This window comes from Carica papaya, chromosome 3 (assembly GCF_054855325.1).
Source record: "Carica papaya isolate Zhongbai chromosome 3, ASM5485532v1, whole genome shotgun sequence".
Classification (NCBI taxonomy): Eukaryota; Viridiplantae; Streptophyta; class Magnoliopsida; order Brassicales; family Caricaceae; genus Carica; species Carica papaya.
Window position 1 is genome coordinate 25,167,117 of NC_142311.1, and position 21,410 is coordinate 25,188,526.

At 36.6% G+C, this 21,410-nt stretch overlaps 1 protein-coding gene across 8 annotated transcripts in view; it reads left to right on the forward strand.

The window, feature by feature from the left end:
* LOC110807703 (Peptidase C13 family) overlaps window positions 1-21,410 on the forward strand; it is a 60,021-nt gene that overhangs the window by 4,751 nt on the left and 33,860 nt on the right. For 2 of the 8 annotated variants that reach the window (XM_088216325.1, XM_088216317.1), the window contains exons 2-5: window positions 2,756-2,860; window positions 4,991-5,122; window positions 13,239-13,280; window positions 13,390-13,534. In XM_088216325.1, the coding sequence (XP_088072451.1) occupies window positions 2,829-2,860; window positions 4,991-5,122; window positions 13,239-13,280; window positions 13,390-13,534 (351 nt within the window). In that variant the 5' untranslated portion in view covers window positions 2,756-2,828. Of the gene's footprint in view, window positions 1-2,726; window positions 2,861-4,985; window positions 5,123-13,238; window positions 13,281-13,389; window positions 13,535-21,410 lie in introns of those variants that run through there. The other 6 variants (XM_088216319.1, XM_088216318.1, XM_088216323.1 and 3 more) reach the window with 6 other exon arrangements.

Consider the following 21,410-nt stretch of genomic DNA (forward strand, 5'->3'; position numbering starts at 1 on the left):
AATCTTTTTTCCTGCAATCATAATTAATAGTCGATTGCAGCTGCTTGATCTCCCTACTACAACTGTTCCCCTGTTTTCTCTTCCCCTTCACAGCAGGCGTCCCACTTTGACAGCCCGATCCATTCCTTGCCTCCATTTCTTCCATCAACTCCATCACTCTATCTTCAAACCCAAAAAGCGGCATTCCAAGTAGTCTATGATTTTTTGAAAATTCGATTTAACCCATGCTGAATGAATCTCGGAATCTTTTATCTTCTGAGGCTGAACCTCACAAACTTCAACCAGCATTCCATTCTTATTTTTCCCAGACTCAACCATTTCTTTACACCAATTTCTGTCAGCCCCTTCCGCATTGAACAGAACAATCTCCAAACCACTTCCATTTGATTCAAAGCCCACTTAAGATCCTGCATACCATCCCCCACATTCCCCTTCCTCATCAAAACCCAGCTTTCATCAGAATTGTCTCCCCCTTCTGTCTTATCTTGATTAGCTACGTTGCACACTCCAATCTGCTCTCCTTGACTCACCATCAATTTTCTGCTTTCTACATCCAAAGTCGCACCTTCTCTCAAAGCAGAACTGCCAAGAATTCCATTCTGGATGCCCGCCATCAATTTTGGGGACAAAATGATCACCTTGTATTGTTTTTTTGGTCTCCAAATCCCGATTGGGCCGATCTCTCCTGCCAGCCTTCTTACTAGTCTCGGGAAAGTCCACCCATTTAGCCTTTTTGGCCCACGAGTATTTATTTTTTCTGGCCTGTCCCTTTACCTTCTCTCTCTGATTCTTCAGCACCCTTCTCATTAAAGTTTTCCCTCCCATTTTCAATCATGTGACTCCCATTCTCCACAATTTGAATTTTGTTTCCTTCATTACCCAACTGGGTTTTGGGTTCTTCCAACCCTACCCGACTTTCTTTCCCAGCCTCGCCACCAACCACCTGAGCATAAGATTTGTTACATTCTACCTCCGCTGTGATTCTCAGAATGGTGCCATAGTGAGGACAAGGAATTCGTGTACTGGTTTCTTTCAGTTGCACTTTGCCACTCACCCCCATATTCTTGCCAGCCACATCTTTCTTTTTCTGCAAGTCTGGATTCGATAATGTGGTGCCGCTCAGCTCATAAATTGCTTTCATCATTCTCCACCAACACTAGCTTCAAAGCCCTCCGGAATGCAGATTTTTCTTCTGTTCTTTCCACTTTCCTCTGTCAACACTAGAAATCTTCCGCCTCTATTTCTTCTCAACACCATAGAAAGGTTGTGTCGAAGACCAGAAAATTGTTTTCCCCAAGTTTTACCATCCTTTCTCCAATAGAAATCTGCAAAAGCATCCACTATCCACTTGATGTCTTTGTTTTCCGAAGCAATCTCAGCTTGAAATCCCCTTCCATTCTCGCAAATACGAATTACCTCATTGTTCTTTCCACTACTGATCACGTCAAATGATTTAGATCAACCCAGAAAAGCTTTTTCCATGAAGCTCGATTCCCGACAACCATTGCTAGAAATAAAATCATCACTAACTTAAATCATTGTTTTAACAAATAAGAAAAGATATTCTTTTTCTTCTTGACTGATAGGATGAACGGAAAAAGGGGTGCGACTCAATTTCATTTTAAAATGCTTTATGGATTAATTTCGTTTTAAGGTTCAAAATTCCAAGAACTCTTGTTTGTTTTGACTTTTTTGAATGTGGATGGAACCATCTCTACCAAAGGATAATGACAAACTTGCATCTAAACTAAAGTAACTAATGATATTTGCCACTAGTTGGGGGGAATTTTGGATTAAAGGTCAAGTTAAGATGTACCTATTTTGAAGTGAACTTGCTTTCCTTTGTATTCTAAATTATCCCACAATGGGTTTGAATGATTGAAATTGGTTTGTTGTTGAATCTGATCTTGTCGATGCCTTCTTGAGGCAATTTTTAGTCATGCATAAAGGGGAGAAAAAATGAGTTTCTTGTGCCCATGGTAAGTTCACGATATTCTTTGGATTCCTGCATATTTTCTCTGCTTTGCCTCTTCAAACAATCACTAATAAAATGACAATATGTTAATAACTTTACATGTTCCATTTTACATGAGTAGTTGAGATAAGGGAAATATCACTATTTGGAGCTGTTTGGGGTAATATTTTTCTCATATAAAATCTAACTTTTAGACTAGATTGCATGAGTGTCATTTATGGGTTTTTATATGATTTGATGGCATACTTTGAAAACGTTGAAGCCTATAATTTTGAGTCGTTTTTTGGCTACTGTTTGGATAATTGGAACAAAGTTTGTTCCTTGTTTTCTGAGACACAAGAAAGAGTACTGCGACGTTTTGGAATCTCAAATAAAGAACTATGTGGTGTAATCAATTTGGAATTAAGACAAAGAAAACACACACACACACACACACTTAAACAAAAATTATTTTCTTTCAATCTTGCAATGCATGTTTTGAATCTTTTGTGTGATGTAGTTTATGATGATATGTCCCGTTATCCTTGATTTTTAGAGTTGTCAATCCTATATCGTTAGTTTTAGATTGAAAACCTGTTAGCCTAAATTAATTGGTCCACATTGTCGAGCGGGTGCATCACCTCTTCCAGATAGGTACCATTTCTGGACTTGGATTCTTGTGAATAAGACCAATGCCTCATCCATCCCGTTTTCTTCCCTGTAAAACGGCATCTTTTCTCTTGTTTTTTTCTGGTTCTGTGAACGATAAAAGAAAGTACCCTCTCTATTCAACGGATGCAGAAGAAGTGAGAAAGGCTATTTCTGGAGGGTGTTCAGAGTAGCATTGGATGACAGAGAAGTGACCGTTGGGTACATGATAAGGAGCTCTAGGTCGTGCAAAATCAGGTGCACATTTTTTGAATGTCCTATTTACTCTTGAATCCTGGTACTGCTAGCCTGATACAAATTAAATGTTGGATTTAAAAGTTACTTTTGCATCAAAGACATCATCATATTGCTCTGTTTTTGTTGCATGACTCAGAATTTCCAATTGACGTATTTTAAGGAACAAAAAGCTGGTTCAGATTGTTTTGCTGCTGTCATGAGTTTTTAATGGAAAGAAAAGCTGTTTAGATAACTATGGTTCAAGAAAAATGGTAAAGTATATGTGGTTTCACTTTTGGGTTTGTGGAGTCCAACAGTCTCTTTCTAGTTTAATGTTGCCTTGCATGAAAATCAACAAAGTTTGAATTTCATAAAGAGTAGCCTTTGTCGTTTTTTCTTGTTTTACGCACTTTTAACTGTTTAATTATCTTGTCTGGTTGGTTGGTGATGCTCAGTGAGATATGAAGAATAAGTGAATTGAGTTGCATTTTTCTGAGAGTTTCTCTCACTCCCTCTCACTTTTTCTCTCTTTCCTTCCCTTTCTCTCTCCCTCTCCCTCTATTTTTCTCTCCCTCCCTTTCTCTCTCTAACTCTCTCTCTTACCCTGTCTCATCCTCTCAATCTCTCTCTCTCTTTACCCTCTCTCTTGACCTTTTTCTCTCTCACTATCTCTTTCTCTCCCTCTCTCACTCTCTCAATCCCTCTCTCAGTTTCGCTCTCTCTCCCTCTCTCTCTCTCGCTCTCTCTCCCTCTCTCTCTCAAACCCTTTTATCTCTCTCCCTCTCCCTCCCTCTCTCCCTCACTCTCTCTCTCTCTTTTTTCTCTCCTTCCCTCTTTTTCTCTCTCCCTCTCTCCCTCCGTCTCTCCCTCTCTCCCTCTCTCTCCCTTGTTCTCTCCGACTCTCTCCCTCTCTATTTCTCTCTCCCCCTCCTTTTTGCTCCCTCTCTCTCTCTTCCCATTCTCTCGCTCTCACTCTCACTCACTCTTTCTCCTTATATCTCTCTCTCCGTCTCTCTCTCCCCTCCTCTCTCTCTCCCACTCCCTGTCTCTCTCTTTAACTCTCCCTTATACATGCATACATATATACATACATTCATCAATACATACATACATACATACATATATTCATACATACATACATACATACATACACAAAGAGAATGTAACCCCTATATATAGCTTTATGAATCCTCAAAAGGATTGAGAGGATGACTCTATAATAACCTAACTGTGGTGCTAGGCATCCTTGATCCTATCAAAAGAAAATTTTATGCCATTAAAAAGACATTCTATTTCTTTCCTTCCAAATTACTCATAAGGTTGTTAGAGTTATAAGGCCTAGATAACATTTATTCCCGTGAATTAAGTTGGATATTTTGTTTTTCTTTATATTTTGTTTGACTTGTTTTAGGTTATTTAAGGAACAAGATTACTTTCCACTATGAATAGTTGTGATTCCTCGTTACTACCTATAAGCTAGATGAGAGTAAATCATCATGCATGCTTTTGAATCTTTTAAGTCTTCGTTAGTTCTTTGGATTTAACAGTAAAAGGAAAATACTTAGCCATATTTAAAGTCTACATCACTGGGTAGGCGTGAAATCAGGATATTTTTCTAAACCAAATACTCTTCAAATAGATCAATCATAATTTAACACATGATTTTGCTTCCAATAGAACTAGTTACAATCTTCCTTTCAAAATTTGAAGGAATGTTATATTTTTGGGGAGCCTCTGCCATCACTTGGGTTGCCGCACTCTCTAATAGAGAAGTGGTGTACTTCAGTTCTTGGAGTTATTTTTTTAACTAAAATTTGCTTGAACTTACTATACATTTCCCAGAGGATAAGTAAAGAGTTGTGGCTTTTGGAGTTTATGATAGATGAATTGAAAGAGCTATTCATGGTAATACTAAAGCTGGAAATAAGTTGTTTTTATTTTCTGGAAGGAGAAAAGATCGACAAGGCAAGAATATAATATGTAATCCGAAATTTGACATTTTAAACTTTTTAAGAGTCAAAATGAGTGAAATTGAGATCTTTTTATCTATTTTCAAAAATACTGTATAATTTTATATATCAACCCAAATCTAGTCATATTTGTGTAGTTTACAAAAAGAAACTGATCTTGCTGCTGTGCAATCCAGAACAGTATGGCGTGTTTCAAAATGGTGGCAGTGGTATTTCTTTTGTTTCTATGCCCTTCGGTTGCATCTTCGTCCTCTGGGGAGACTACTATGCACACTAACAACTGGGCTGTCTTGGTTTGCACCTCTCGCTTCTGGTACATATCCAATTTCTTTTTCTTTTGTTCTATGACTTCTGTTCCTCTTTTATACATTTTTCTTCAGATTTGATGAATCCATACCCATGTTGAAATTTTGTTGATTGGGTTTCCTTTACTTGTTAAGTGGTGTGAAAAGCTACTTCTTGAAGAGTTTAAACCATATGTAAACAGGATTAGAATGATATCAGAATCTGAGTACTCGCCAATTTACATTCTTATTTTAGTTTGAATTCCATTGTCATTGTCTAGGGCTTGGGATTAGGTCAAGGGTCGGACACAGTGATTTCTTCAAGCAAGTGGCTGCATGCTTCCTAGATTTTCGGCCTTGGCGGCCTATATTGTGGCTTGTCGAAAAGAACATCTGGTCTTCAAGAGCAAGCTTTAAGTTTTCTTTGAAACAATTCTGATAATAAATTTATTGATAATAATAGGTTTACTTATAGGAAGCTAATCAAGTTAGATGCCTATTACAAGTACAGGATTCCTAGATCTATTTTGTTCCAATTCCTAATTTAGATTTAATTGAAATTCCTACTTCCAACTCATAATTCGGTTCTCAATGGAGCTTGAATTCCTAACTAACCGCTCAAATGAATCAAATGCTTTGGAGCAAGTGGATTTGGAGGTTTATGGAAGAAAGTGGAATTAGGTGGCGAGGGGTTATTGAGGGAAAATTTGAAATGATAGATTTTGACTGGTATTCCAGTGCGATGACAAGACCGCGTGGGATGGGGATGTGGAAAAAGATAGGTATAGTAAGGGATAGTTTTTAGAAATGTATGTGGTGGAGAGTTGGCGATGGGGAGAGAACAAGGTTTGAATTCATACTTGCCTTGAGAGGAAGTGCTCAAAGACAAGTTTTCACTGATCTTTGCGATTGCTCGATACACATTTTAGTCAAGGAGTCATATAGAGAATTTGGGGGAGGAAGGGAATGAAACGTGGAGGTAATGAGAAACCTTAATGATTGGAAAATAATTGGTTATGAATTTCTCTTGAGCTTACTATCTTCAGTATCTTTGAGAGAGAGAGGTGATCAACCGATTTGGTCCTCAACCTAATAGGGACATTTATGGTTGGTCTTTCTATAAATATTAGGTCAAGAATGACTTATTGGAAGACAAGTTCCCCTTTTCGAAAAATTTGGAAAGTGAATGCTCATCCTAGAATTGCTTTCTTTACTTGGAAAGTAGAGCATTGAAGTATTTTGCTTATTGACAAGTTGATGAGGAGGGGAAATATTTTGGTGAATGGCTACTTCATATCAAGAGAGCAGAAGAGACTTGCAACCATATTTTACTATGGTGTCCCTCAGTGTATAATTTATGAAATATGGTGTATGAGTTGTTGGGAATTAGTTGGATAATGGTGGGCAACATAAAGGGGGAAATATGGGCATGTAAGGGTGTTAGTGGTCAGAAAAAACATTTGGGTCTCATTCCCATCGCAATCTTTTGGGTGATGTAAAAAAATAGAAGAATTTTTGAAGGGGTCGAAGAGGATTTTGATAGAGTTAGATGGCGCAATAGCAATCAAAGACAAACCTAAACCGGTGGAAGGCAGAAAGAAGGCTAGAACTCACGACCTTCTGGGAAACGAAAGGAAGCAATTTCGGAACAAGGGTACTTGAGTTGATTCTATTCCCGATCAAGTATCAAATGATGAGGCAGAATCCACCAGACAGAAACCTCGGCCAAGAAAGACAAGACACCATAAGGTGCTAGAAACCCGAAGGATAACGGGCATCATTGCCAATGAACGACTCAACCCAAAAATCTCGAACCAAGAGAATGGTCAGATGTTATATGGGTATGGGTATCTTTGGGGTACACATGTGTCGCAATGCACGTACAGGATACTTAGCCACCATGTCTGCCGGTATTTTGAGAGCCCGTGATGTATAAATCGAAGTGACCATATACCTCGCAAGAAAATGAGAAACAGGAAGGTTCCTTGGCACGTGGGCGGGGTTTCTCACGCGCGAAGGAGACCACCCGCACTCCCCATGCGAGTGCAAGTGCATGCGAACCAGCACGGGCTGCGTGCTCATGCGAGTAGCAACACCCATGCACATGGCCTACAGGCCCCGCATGCGAAACTAGCCGCACATATGCATGCCCAATTAGCCAGACACACGCCCAGCACGCAATTGGGCTAGGTGCAGGTCAAGCAGGCTTGCGTCCAACGCGCTGGCCCAACCCATGGGCCTGCACCATGCGATTTACGTGTGGTTTTCTTGTCGACCCACGCTACGAGCAGCTAGAATTCTCGACTTCCTTCTCCCCGTGCCAATCCCCATCAAGAACAACGTGAGGCACTTCGAAGTGCCATTCACGCTTTGATTCTTGAGCAAGTTTGGGAACATTCTGAGAAGGAGAAAGGGTAACTATCCGTTCATGGTCGGTAGGATAAAGACCCTTTGAAGGTGGGTGGCCCGCCCCTCTTAGAACAGTTATGTTTTATTGGACTTACATACATTCACTCACTTATGTTGTACCCCTTTAGCTCACCCTAGCCCCAAGCGTTTTGCTCTTCTAACGTAAGCTCTAAGGCTTCACACCAAGTCTTCACTGACATAATACGCTTCCTCTGTTGTTGCCGGGGAGCTCTTGGCGAGGAGACCTTAGAATAAGTAGCTAAAACAAAGGGAAGGGGAGGATTGACCCGTTCAATATAATTTCGAATAAAGACTGTTTACAGCAGGTGGAGACATTTCTTTGGCCCCCTTCAAAATGAAATGGGGGCAGAGTTAAGCTCGCTCCACCCGACCCACAACCCGCGAACTGGTTGACCCTCCACTTCCTTAAGTTCTTTTGGACCCTACTTTCATTTTTCCACATGTTTTAATTAATTTCCCCATGTGTTTTACATGGAAAACACATGGGATAATCTCAACCTTATTTTAATATTTTTTTATGTTTATTTTAATGTAAATTCTATTTTTAGGTTTATTTAATTATTTAATTTGAATTCTACATTGGGATAAAATATTATTTTATTGTTTTCAAGTGTTTGTAACCATTTAGGATTATTTTGGAAAAATCCTATAAATAGATTTTTGCTCATAGGTTGTAAACACATAACAATTTGAGTTGAGAATATAAAGTGAAAGTTTAGGACTTTCTTCTTCAATTAGCATTTTACTAATTTAACTTCTCAATTTCTTCAAGAAATCGGAGTTTTCAGAAGTCTTGTTGAACAAAAGAGCGGGGATCAACTTATTGGTAAATCCGTTGCGTTTTTGCTTTCCTTTTCAATTTCCTAGTTCTTGTTTATGAATGCCTATTAGGTCTTGTAGATTCAAGCAAAGGGAGATGTTTTCTAGACAGTTAAGTTTCGATATTGCATACATTGTGTGGGTTATAGGAGTTGATTTGATCCTCTCCATACGTTCCTGCGTTTTCTGGTATCGAAGTTAAGATTTCTAAAACCCAAAACTATCTTTATTGTTCTTCCGCATTCTTATTCTTAAATTGACATGGAATAACTATGATTAGGACCCAAATAGATGAACAGTTGCAAGCCACCATGACTCGATTTTTAGAAGGCCTAAACAAGGAGATAGCCAACATCCTTGAACTTCAAAATTATATCGATTTGGAAGAGATGGTACACAAGGCTAACAAGATTGAAAGGCAATTAAAGAGAAGAGAACCAATTGGGGATATGTCAATAACCATCCCCAGGGTAATCAGAGATGGACTTGAAGGGATGAAGATAAAAAGGTCGACGACAATAAGGAAAAAGAACCCGCTGTCAACCTAACAGGTAATCCTAAGGCACCTGCTGCTCGTCAAAACACTGTTAAGTGTTTCAAGTGTTGAGGGGTTGGGCATATTACATCCCAATGTTCCAATCAACACATCATGATTATCAAAGATGATAGAGATATCGTCAGTGATCACGAAAATAGTAATGAATAGGAAGACCCGCCATCAGTGGAGGCATGTAGAGAAAGTATCGTTCAACCAGTACAGGGAGATGTGTTTGTGGCTCAGCGAGCACTTAACATACAAGTTAAGCTTGTGGGCAATGATCAAGGAGAAACCATTTTCTACTCTACATGTCTTGTCAATGGGAAGGTCTATAGTGCGATAATCGATGGAGGTAGTTGTAATAATGTTGCCAGTACCTTACTAATAGATCGGACAGTGTTAACTTACAAACAACATCCTAGCCCCTACAAGATACGCTGGTTGGATGACAGTAAAGAGATCAGTGTCACCAAACGGGTACATGTTACATTTTTTATCGGTAACTATACAGATTAGATACCATACGATGTGGTTCCCATGCAAGCAGGATACCTACTATAAGGAAGGCCATGGCAATATGATCGAAATGTTAGCCATGCTGGTGAAAAGAACCAGTACTTCATATGATTGGGAGGCCTCACCCATGTTTTGACACCATTGTCAAGAAGAGATGCCTACGAAGACCAATTTAAAATTAAGAAGTCATATGATGAGTTCACTAAAAGATAAGAAGAGAAAGGCAACAGTTCGGACCAGGCCAAAAGCTGTTTCTTCCTTCAAGAACAATCCGAGCATCCCACCAGCTATCTGGTAAACCTTTTGTCCTTTTTAACCCTAGATGAAAAATTTATAATCACTGCAGATTCGAGGACGAATTCCCTCGAAGATGGGGGTGGGGGGATGACGCAATAATAGCCAAAGACAAACTTAAATCGGTGGAAGGCAAAAATGGCTAATACTCATGACCTTCTGGCAAACGAAAGGAAACAATTTCGAAGTGAGGGTATTCGAGTTGACTCTATTCTCAATCAAGTATCAAATAGCGAGGCAGAATCCACCAGACATAAACCCCAACCTAGGAAGAGAAGACACCAGAAGGTGCCCGAAACTCGAAGGGTAACAGGACGCACTGCCAAAGAATGACTCAGTCCAAAAATCCCGAACTAAGATAATGACCTAGATGTTATACCCATAACATGTGTTGCAATGCACGTATAGGAAGCTTGGCCATCATGTCCACTGGTTGTTCGAGAGCCTGTGATGTATAAATCAAAACGACCATACACCCTACGAGAAAACAGGAGGCTGGAAGGTTCCCCGACACGTGGGCAAGATTTCTCACATGCGAAGGAGACCACTTGCATGCCTCATGCGAGTGCAAGTGCAAGTGCACGCGCTCTAGAATGGGCCGTGTGCCCATGCGTGCAGCAACGCCCACACATGAATCCCGCAAGCCCCGCATGCAGATTCAGACGCGTGTGCGCATGCCCACTCGACCAGACGCGCGCCCAACATGCAACCGGGTCAGGTGCGTGCTTGGCAGGCCCGCGCCCAATGCGCAAGCCCAACACACAAGCCCGCACCACACAACCCACGTGTGGCTTTCGGGTCGATCCATGCGCTCCACCCAACTCGCGACCCGCGAATCAGTTGGCTCTCCACTTCCTTAAGTCCTTTTGAAACCCACCTTCATTTTGTCACATGTTGTTTCTAATTTCCCCATGTGCATGGAAAACACATGGGATAATTTCAACCTTATTTTAATATTTTTAATATTTATTTCAACGTAAATTCTATCCTTATGTTTATTTAATTATTTAAGTTGAATTCTAAATTGAGATATAATTTTATTTTTTTGTTTTTTAAGTGTTTGTAACCATTTAGGATTATCCCAGAAAAAGCATATAAATAAACACATTACAATTTAAGTTGAAAATAAAAATAAAAGCTTAGGCTTTTCTTCTTCAATTAGCATTTTGCTAATTCAACTTCTCAAGTTCTTCAAGAAGTAGGAGTTTTTAGAAGTTTTATTGAGTGCAGGAACGGAGATCAACTTATCGGTAAATCCATGACGTTTTTTCTTTTATTGTTTATGTATACCTATTAAGTGTTGTATATTCAAGTAGAGAGAGATTTTCTAGGCGGTTAAGTTTCGATATTGCATACGTTGTGTGGCTTATAGGAGTTGATTCAATCCTTCTCATATCTTCCTGCATCATTAGAGTTAGATAATTTTAAACATTGGATTTTTTTAGTTACAGGTCACTCTTTGTACTCTATGAAGGATTTAGGAAACCTTATTGATATAATGATTGATATGTAAATATTTTTGTATGTGGGTTGCCAGCCCTTTGATGTTTGTAATTAATTACACATATTATATTTTTTATTTCAAGAAAAAAGTAAGTTTTTCCTAAACTAGGTTAGGAATAGCAAAACTAAGTTAAGAATTTTACTTCTCACATAAAAAATACCAATACTAAAAAAGTTAAGAATACTAATTCTGATATAAATAAGAAATATTAAAATAAATGAAAAATCTAAATATTAAAAAGAATAAAATTTTAAAGTTACCAAAACTATAATAATGAACTCTAGAGTACAGTAGTTTTCTATTTAAAAAAATTATAATTTCTGATATATTTTGGCATAACAATATTTTGCATCACCAATATATTTAAGAAATAGAAAAATTTAGGTGAGAAATGTAAGAATAAAGGTAGGCCGTTGTAAATTAGAGATCAAGGTGAAAAAAAATAAAAGGAGAAGTAGAATGAATGAGATAGGTTAGATAGAGTAATAGTGAAAAGAACATTCATAGAGAGAAATAACATGGGATAAAACCCTAATAAAATTCTTAATTTCTCATTGTCTATTCTCAATGTTGATAGCTACTAGTCTCCATATAGGTATTAGTTAAAACTAATTAGGAAAATTATTAAAGAGAAAATCTAAAAGATTTTAATTTTTTAATATGTAAATCTACTTAATAGGAAACTAAATTTTTATGATACTTAAATGGACCTAAATAACCTATATAACTTGAAAAATAGAAAATGATAATAATAATCAGAAAAAGGTTTCATTATTAGAAAATTTATTCCAAATGAAGGTTTTCTTGTTTTGCATTAAGTACTGTTTTTTCCTTAATTTTTTTAAAAAATGCTAAATAAGGATGTAGTAGAAATTAATGAAACACCTAGACCACATAATATTGTGAGTTTAAGAAGTTGAAGACTCGCATCTATTGTTAGAAGCAAAAGAATCCCTTAACTATAGTGAGAAGTGCTTAAAACAGACGGAAACAGGCTATGGACTGTGAATCAGCCAAAAAGGCCCTAAAAGCAGGAAGAATCCGTCAAAAAACCTTTGGGACTACCTAAGGAGCAGTCAAGAATTGATGTAAAACAGTTCATTAGCGTCTAAAGAAAATAGAAAATTAAAGAATATTAAAAATATATAAGGTCCACAGTTACAAGGATACATAACAACCGTAATCATAGGTCACAACCAGAAGTACAGGGTTCTTGGAACTCAATTCAAATAGAGAAATCAATAGCGTTATTCATAAACAGTCTGTTTAATAAAGATAAAACACCAATTTATTGGTTGGATGTCGAGATAGCTTAGTGTGACTTCTTAAGGAGGAAATAAGACAAAATAAGACTTACTAAAAATGAATAAAATAGTGAAACATAATGATCTTATATTGTCTTATTACTAGTGACACTATGAGAAGGCATTCTATGCTGCGGCGTACTTTTTCTCGAATGACTTAAATATTCCGATATTAATTTTGAACCGTACCTTTCTTGACCTGCTTCTAAAGACTGAGCCTTGTGATTAGTTATTGGTTCTCAACAAGCAACCATCTTAAGAAAAGAAAGTACTTAGAATAGATAATGTTCCACCATTGGCGACGTGTACAAGTAAGAAGCCCCCAAAGCCACTTGGTAAACAAGGCTTTGTCGAAGCATCTCATAGATTCAATGCCCAGCTTGCAGGGATAAAGGGGCTGCTTTTACATAATTCTGTGCAAGAAAATGCTATCTTCTTTGCCTCTCAAAATCACCCTACAAAATCTGCAATGGATTGCTTCCTAGTTAGATCTTCAGATTTTTCGTAGCTATGATCTATAGATTTACCATATCCTTCTTATAAAGAGGTCTAGTGCCTATTCATGTGCAACATCACACTCTTTCTCTGGCTATCTATAAGAAAAAGAAAAAGATTTGGTTTTCTAGCCAGTCATGTAGATGTGAATGTAATGACTTCAATTCTAGGATAAAATTATAAAGATCAAAGATATCTCATCTATTATTGTTCTTGAATTTAATTTTGTGATTTTTGGTGCTTAGGTTTAATTACCGGCACATGGCCAACACTTTGTCTTTATATAGGTAAGCATTCTACTTTAGCTTTTCTATCTTCTACTTTGACTAGTTAATCCCTTCAATTTGTCCTTTTTTTTGTTTTTATTGATTGATTTTCTTTTCTATGGTTTTCTAGGATTGTGAAACGGCTAGGAATACCTGATGAGAGGATAATACTTATGTTGGCAGATGACATGGCTTGCAATGCTAGAAACAAGTACCCTGCTCAAGTTTTCAACAATGAGAACCACAGACTTAACTTATATGGAGATAATGTGGAAGTGAGTTTGCCATTCTTGATAGTCTAAGGAACATTTTTAGATGTGTGATTGTTTATAAGGATTCCATATTAAATAAGATACTATGCTAAATAGAATATTTTATTATTTAGAGTTATAATAATAAAGTGATCTCATGTAATTAGAATCTTGTTAGAATAAGGATAATTCTTTCTATATATCTTAAGTGTAACAACACAAAGAATAAGAAATAAAAAAATAGAATATTTTTTCTTCAAAAGTCTTTATGGTATCAGATCCAAAAGAAGACTATTTTAGGGTTTTAATTTTAGGTTTTTTTTTTCAAATTCTAAAATAGCAAAATAAACTAAGTTAGTACTCAACTATCAAAAAACTAAACTCATAATCACCCCAGACGGAGTCGCCACTCACTATCGGCCAGGAGACTTGACCATTTTTCACACGCATGAGCCACATGCGCCGTTGGCAACATCCCATTTGCCCCGAAAATCTTTGGAACATAGTCAGAAATGCCCTATTGAGACAAATTTGGTTCTTTTCCGTATGAAATCAAGCTTCATTGAGTATTTTCGGCCTTTTTTTCACGCAGTTGCTCGCATTCAGCAGATCTGTCATTTTGCGCCCTCCATCGCTCCGTTTTGGTTGATCTGCGCCTGGAGACAACTCACTTGCTTCTCGCGCACGCCACACTGCTCCAGTCATGCACTAAATCGCACTGCATTGATCGGACAAGATCTCCTTCGCTCTGCCATTCTAGTTTTTTGTGCACAAGGACATCCAATCTAGCCATTCCATGCGCTGGACCACTCAGATCTGATCCGTCCGCGCCCAAGCCGAGCTAGCCACATTTGGGTCGCTATTGAGCCGAGCTGAGCCAAACATATATGATTCTAATTTTTTTATCATTTTTTGGTTCCTTTGATGCAAATAGGAGGTCTGTTTTTTATTATTGAGTTTTGTTCTTCTTGTCTCTAACACTATAAAATGACAGAAGTAAAAAAAATGAGTGTTACTAGTTTTGATAACCTTTTATTGCTTGGTCGAGATCTTGTTTATTGTTTATCAAATGTAGAGGATTGCAGGGTTAAATTATTAGTGAGGTGAACCGGATATTGGTAGTTTAGAATATAATAGATGAGAATCTGAGAGTTCCTCAGTAATGTCATGCCTCATTAATTCCATGCAATCCCACATTTGCAGAATATGTCTGATGTTTAATACTGCCAAAAAATATAAAATGTAGCATCTTTTACATACCCAAAAGTGGGTAATGACGCCTGAATTTATGAACTTCGAAATAAAATTCATGGCATAAAATAAGGAGAGAGGATTATTTCTCAATATTTTTTTAAATTGAGTGGATTATGACAGTAGTTAGATTATTATCAAGACTTTTAGACAGATTGTCCTGCAAATATAGTCAAATTTCAGAAATTGATAGAAAGAAAACGGATTTATGATTTCTTAACTGGTCTGAACGCCAAATTTGATCAAATATGGGTCCAGTTACATGGTAAGTGTCATTTTCTCTAATTAGAATGCTTACGTGCACTAAGAAAAAAGTAGCAGAAATAGCATGTTTCACATTGCTCTAGTTGAGAAGGCTGAATTAATTGCTCAGTCTGACCAATTTAGAGTTATACGGAAGTGTGACTATTGTAGTAAAATAAAACACACTAGAGAAACTTGCTGGAAGTTGTATGAAAAACCAACTAGAGGTTATGAGAGAAGGAGAGGTCAAACCATGAGAACTCAAGAAAATTTTGTTGAAATCAGAGAAATACCTGGCTCACTATCCGTTGGAGTTTTTTTCAATAGAACAGGTTCAAAACCTGAAACGTCTTCTGACTCAACTTAACTTTTCATCAACTGTTGGTACATCAAATATAATAAAATCAGATATTGCTAACAGATACATGATAAACTCTTTTAAAAAATTTCTAAGTTATTTTTTTTGTACTGAAGGGGAAAATGTTCGTATAATAGATGGGTCATACACTCCCGTGTCTTGAACAAATTCCATTACTTGTACCCCTGCTGTTACACTTTTTTTTTCAGTTTTACTTGTGTTTAGTTTTTTTTACAATTTTTTTTTCTATTAGTACTATCACTAGAGATTTCAATTGTAAAATTAAATTTTTTTTTGATTATTGCATCTTTTACGATTTTTAAATCGGGAAGAAGATTGATATTGATAGACTGCAAAATGACTTATATGTTTTGGATAGAAACTAGAACTTAATCGATAATCAAGCCACCATTGGTAATAAGCAAGTCAATATGAAAATACTATAATGATACTGATGATTGGGACATCTTTTATTTTTTGTTTTAGAAAAATTATATTCTACTTTATTTAAAAAAACTTACATAAATTTTTTATTTTGTGATGCATGCGAACTTGTTAAACATAAAAAAAACTCTTATCATTTAAGTAATAATAAAAGTACCAATCTTTTTATAACTATTCACTTTAATGTGTGGGTACTTATTCAGAATATTTTTCTATCTGGTCATAGATAGTTTGTTACTTTTATTGATTGTTGTACTATATTAACATAGATTTATCTATTAAAAGTAAAAGATAATATATTTTCTTGCTTTTAATCATTGTATAAAATTATATGTACACAGTTTAGTATTAAAGTTAAGATATTTAGAAGTGACAATGGTACAAAATATATGAATAGTGGGTTCTGTGCCTATTTGAAGTTAAATGGGATAATTTATTAGACAAGTTATGCATATAACAGTGAACAAAATGAGGTTGCTTAAACTAAAAACAGATACATACTGGAGGTATTGTTCACCATAAATCTACCGAAAAGTTACTACGGAGGTGTAGTTCTCTCAGCTGCTTATTTTATCAATAAAATATTTTTGCAAATCCTGGATTTTAAAAGTCCTATGAAGGTTTTATAAGGAAAAAATTTCTGCATTGTTCCCCCAAAAGTGTTTGGATGTGTTTACTTTGTTTATGTTAGAAATGTGGGTAAGATAGAACCTAGAGCTCTCAAGTATGTATTTGTTAGGTATTCTCCTACCCAAAAAGGTTACAAGTGTTATTATACACTATGTCGAAAATACTTTGTGATTATGGATGTTACCTTTAGATAAATCGAGTCTTATTTCCATTCAAATTAATACCTCTTCAGGGGAAAAGTGAGAAGGAAGAGGTGATACCCAATTAAGTAACACTTGACAGTTGTATTCAGGGGAAAGTTCATATTTAAGGGAGAGTTTTACTGTACAATGTCTTACTCAAGAAGAAAATGTTGGACGTCTGGATAAATCAGAACTTTTTTTTTAAAATTATTCAATGAGAGATAAATCAGGAAAAATTATCATGCATTCCATCCTAAGTCAAAAATCTTCTTTATTTCCAAAAGATACTGGTGAGTTATCTTTCCATTGTGATTTATTTGATAAATTTATTGCTCTTAAAAAAGGGAACAAGGGCTTGCACTAAGTGTCTTATATCTAATTTTGTTTTTTATGACTTTCTATCTCTCTCCTATAGAATTTTTGTTTTATCTGTTTTCTCTATTTCACAAGATTGGAGAAAAACTCTAGGAGATTCCAAATGGAAGGAATCCATGATTGAAGAAACAAAAACATTGACAAAAAGTAAAACATGAGAACTTATTTCATCTCTACATGGAAAGAAGATAGTTTTGGTTGCAAATGGTGTTTATTGTAAAACACAAAGCAGACGGATTGATTGGGTACAAAGTTAGATTAGTGGCTAAAGGGTTTTCTCAGACTATGCAATTGACTATCAGGAGATCTTTGCACCTGTTGTAAAGATGAACACAATTAGAATACTTATGTTTTGCGCAGTTAACTTTGATTGGGATGTATAACAGTTTAATGTAAAAAATGCATTCCTCCATATAGAATTAGAGGAAGAGGTATACATGAAAATTTCACATGAATTCGAAGATGAAAGGACGCGAGAAAAAGTTTACAAATTAAAAAAGGTCTTATACAGATTGAACAGTCTCCAAAAATAGGTTTAAAAGGTTTAGAAGAGATATGATCTCTTTTCGATATCAGTAAAGTAATGCTGATCATATCCTGTTTATCAAATATTATTAGAGTAAGGTCACTCTTCTCATTATTTATGTGTATGATATTGTGGTGAGTAGAGATGATACAGAGGAGATGTGATGCAAACAAGGGTAAAAACACTTAAGATACTCAAAGAGTATCAAAAGGTGACTTGGAGCAAATTTTAAATAACGTAAACACAAATAGAGTTCCAAACCCGAAAAATTTCAGCGGACTAGTAACAAAATCAAAGGCAGAAAAGTTTAAAGAGTTGCTCCAAGTTTTCACTCAAAAACATGGATGATGGGCTGGTCAATTGTGCAAAGTTCAAATATGAGCTTTTTGAACAATCCAAATTCGTAACTTTAATTGGGTTTAAATAATTTCAAATAATTTGGGCTTGTTTGAGTCTTATTGGTAATGAGTGAATAAGCTTTGTGTATGGGCTGTATTAGTTGAGTTGTTTTAAGTATTTTGGATTTTTTTATTTTAGTTTGAGTTAATTAACCTCTTATAGTCAAGTATAACTCATTTAAACTTAAGTCTTGTTTTAGTGTTATTACAAGAATGAGTCCATAACTATATGGTGCCACAAACAATTAGTGATGTTGGTTATAAGATGAGTTACAAGGAGTTACATAACAATTACGTGCCTATAATTAGCCTAGTTATTGTTGGAGTTACAATTGTAATTATTACATAATTAGCCTAGTTATTGTGGGAGTTACAATACAAATAGTTACAATTGTAGTTATTTGTATTGTAATTTATTATTGATTTCTTTGACTATAAATACCAAAGGAACTCTTATTTGTGGACATCAAGAGTGGTAATAAAATATTTCATAATTGAGTTAAGAGTATTTTTGCTCTCTTTTCACTTTATGCACAAGGTGTTGATTTGGAATACAATTGTTATCACTTGTATTCAATTTTGATTTCCTACTTCAATTATTCTTGGTGTTTGTTTGGCTTGGGTTCAAGAGATATCATTTATTTTTCTTGGGTTCTATTTAATTTCTACCATTTGGGTGATTGAACAAATTTTCTTCCTTTTTACTTGAGATCTAAATTCTGTTATAAACCGATTGAAGAGTTCTAAAGTTCAAGTAAGGGTCTTGGGGTTCCGCATCAAGATAACTCAACTGAAGGAACTTCTTACTCAAGAGTTTGAAATAAAGGATTTAGTAAAATTGCATACTTTTTGGGAATTGAATTTGTCATATCTAATAAAGGGATCTTTATTTCTCAACAAAAGTATATCATAAACTTACTAAAAGAGACTGGTATGATGCGTTGCAAACCGGCAGAATCATCCATTGAAAATAATCGCAAATTACAAGTAGGTAGTGGTACATCAGTCGACTTGATAAGATATCAGAGATTAGTTGGACGACTGATTTATCTCTCACATACCATACTTGATGTAACATATGCAGTTAGTCTGGCGAGTCAGTACATGTATGATACTCGCGAGACTTATTTACATGATGTCTTCTGCATATTCCGATACTTGAAATCTGTACAAGAAAAATGTATGCTCGTTTCTAAACATGATCGCCTTAAGATAGAAGCATTTACAAATGCTGATTAGGTTGGGTATCTATATGATAGAAGATCAATTACAGGTTACTGCACACCCTCGTAGGAGGCAACTTGGTTACATAGAAAAGTAAGAAGTAAAGTATGGTTGCTCGCTACAGTATTGAGGCAGAATATAGAGTAATGACCTTCATGGATCTTATGAATAAGGTGTTCGGACATGCACTGGATCAGTACGTCATCGTATTCATTGATGACATCGTAGTGTACTTTAAGAGTCTGGAAGAACATGTAGTCCATCTATCTCAGGTACTAAGGACACTTTGTTTGAATCACTATTTGCTAAGCTCAGCTGATGCTCATTTTGGTAGGATCGAATCTCCTTCATTGGCCATGTAATTTCGAGTGAAGGAGTTTCTGTAGATCCGATCAAGGTTGAAACAGTGATCAATTAGAACCCGCCCACCAACATAGCTGAAATATGTAGTTTCTTTGTTTTAGCAGGTTACTACCGATAATTTATCAATGAATTCTCTAAAGATTGCTACTCCATTGATTGGTTTTACTAGGAAGGGCGTACCTTTTGTTTGGGATTATAAATGTGGTGAAAGTTTTATAGAATTGAAGTATCGTCTTACCTCTGCTCCGGTGTTGTTCATCCCCGACAATATTGAAAAATTTCAAGTTTACTGCGATACATCTCACGTCGGTTTAGGATGCGTTTTGATGCAGTATTGTAGAGTGGTCGCTTATGGATCTAGACAGTTGAAGCCCTATGAGCGTATCTACCCTACTTACAATCTGGAATTGACAGCCATAATCTTTGCCTTGAATATTACCTATTTGGTCAGACATTTGAAATTTACACTGATAAAAAAATTTTAAAATATATTTTCTTGCAAAGGGAGTTGAACATGAGATAGAGACGTTGGATGAACCTGTTGAAAGACTATGACTACAAGATCATCTACCACCCAGTAGAGAAAATATAGTCGCAGATGCACTGAGCCATAAGAAGTCCGCTGGGTTGGCTCAAATCATGGCCTCCAGTTGGAAACTAGTTGATGTTATGCAGGCACTCCATCTCAACCACTATGACAATGGTGCCTATCTCGCTCAGATTCGAGTTTTGCTTGATCTTTTTATGAAGATTTGGCAAACTCAGTCCATGGACTAGAAAATCTCCAAAAATTTGAATAAGTTCACTTCTGACGAGTTCAGACTTACCGATGATGGGTTGTGCAGATTCCAGAACCGTATTTGGGTCTTTATCGCTGTCAGAACGGATGTTATTAAGGCTGCCCATGCTTCCAAACTGTCCATTTACCCCGGGAGTACCAAGATGTATTGTGATATGAAGCGTCAATATTGGTGGCCGGGAATGAAGAAGGACATTGTCGACTACATTTCCCGATGCCTCACTTGCAAATGAGTTAAGGCAAAACACCAGAGACTCGGCGATTTGTTACAGTGCCCCTCGATTCCTGAATGAAAGTAAGAGCATGTAACAATGGATTTTGTTACTGGTCAACCCAGGACCTTTTCTGGCCATAATGCTATTTTGGTCATCGTTGACAGACTAACCAAGACCATCCACTTCTTACCTATCAGAACCATTGAATCTGCCAGCAGATTAGCTCGCCTGTATGTCGATGAAATTGTTCGACTCCATGGCATTCCCTCATCTATTGTATCCGATCGAGATCCTCGATTCACCTCCCGCTTTTGGGATCCAAAAAGTGCTCGGGTCTGGATTGTACTTCAGTACTGTTTATCATCCTCAAACTGATAGTCAGCCTGAACGGACTATCTAGACGTTAGAAGACACGTTACGTGCTTGTATTCTTGACTTTGGTGATAGTTGGTATAAGTATCTTTTTCTGTGTGAATTTGCTTCTAATAATAGTTATATTCCAATATCGGCATGACTCCGCATGAAATCCTGTACGGTAGGCCTTGCCGTTCTCCCACTTGCTGCAGCGAAGTCGGAAACAAGCGTCGTTTAGGACCTGACTTCATCCAGGAGACTATCATGAAGATTGCTATCATCCGTAGGAATTTGGCCACCACTTAGAGTCCTCAAAAGAGTTACGCCAATAATCGTAGAAGATCCTTGGAATTCGTCATTAGTGACCAAGTCTTCCTCTAGATTTTTTCCTACAAGGAAAAAAAGTGGTTCAGGAAAAGAGAGAAGTTGAGCTCCCATTATATGAGACTTTTTCGGATTGGGAAGCGTGTTGGACTAGTGGCGTACCACCTTGCTCAGCTCCGAGCGTTTGCGGGTCTACATGATTTTTTCATATCTT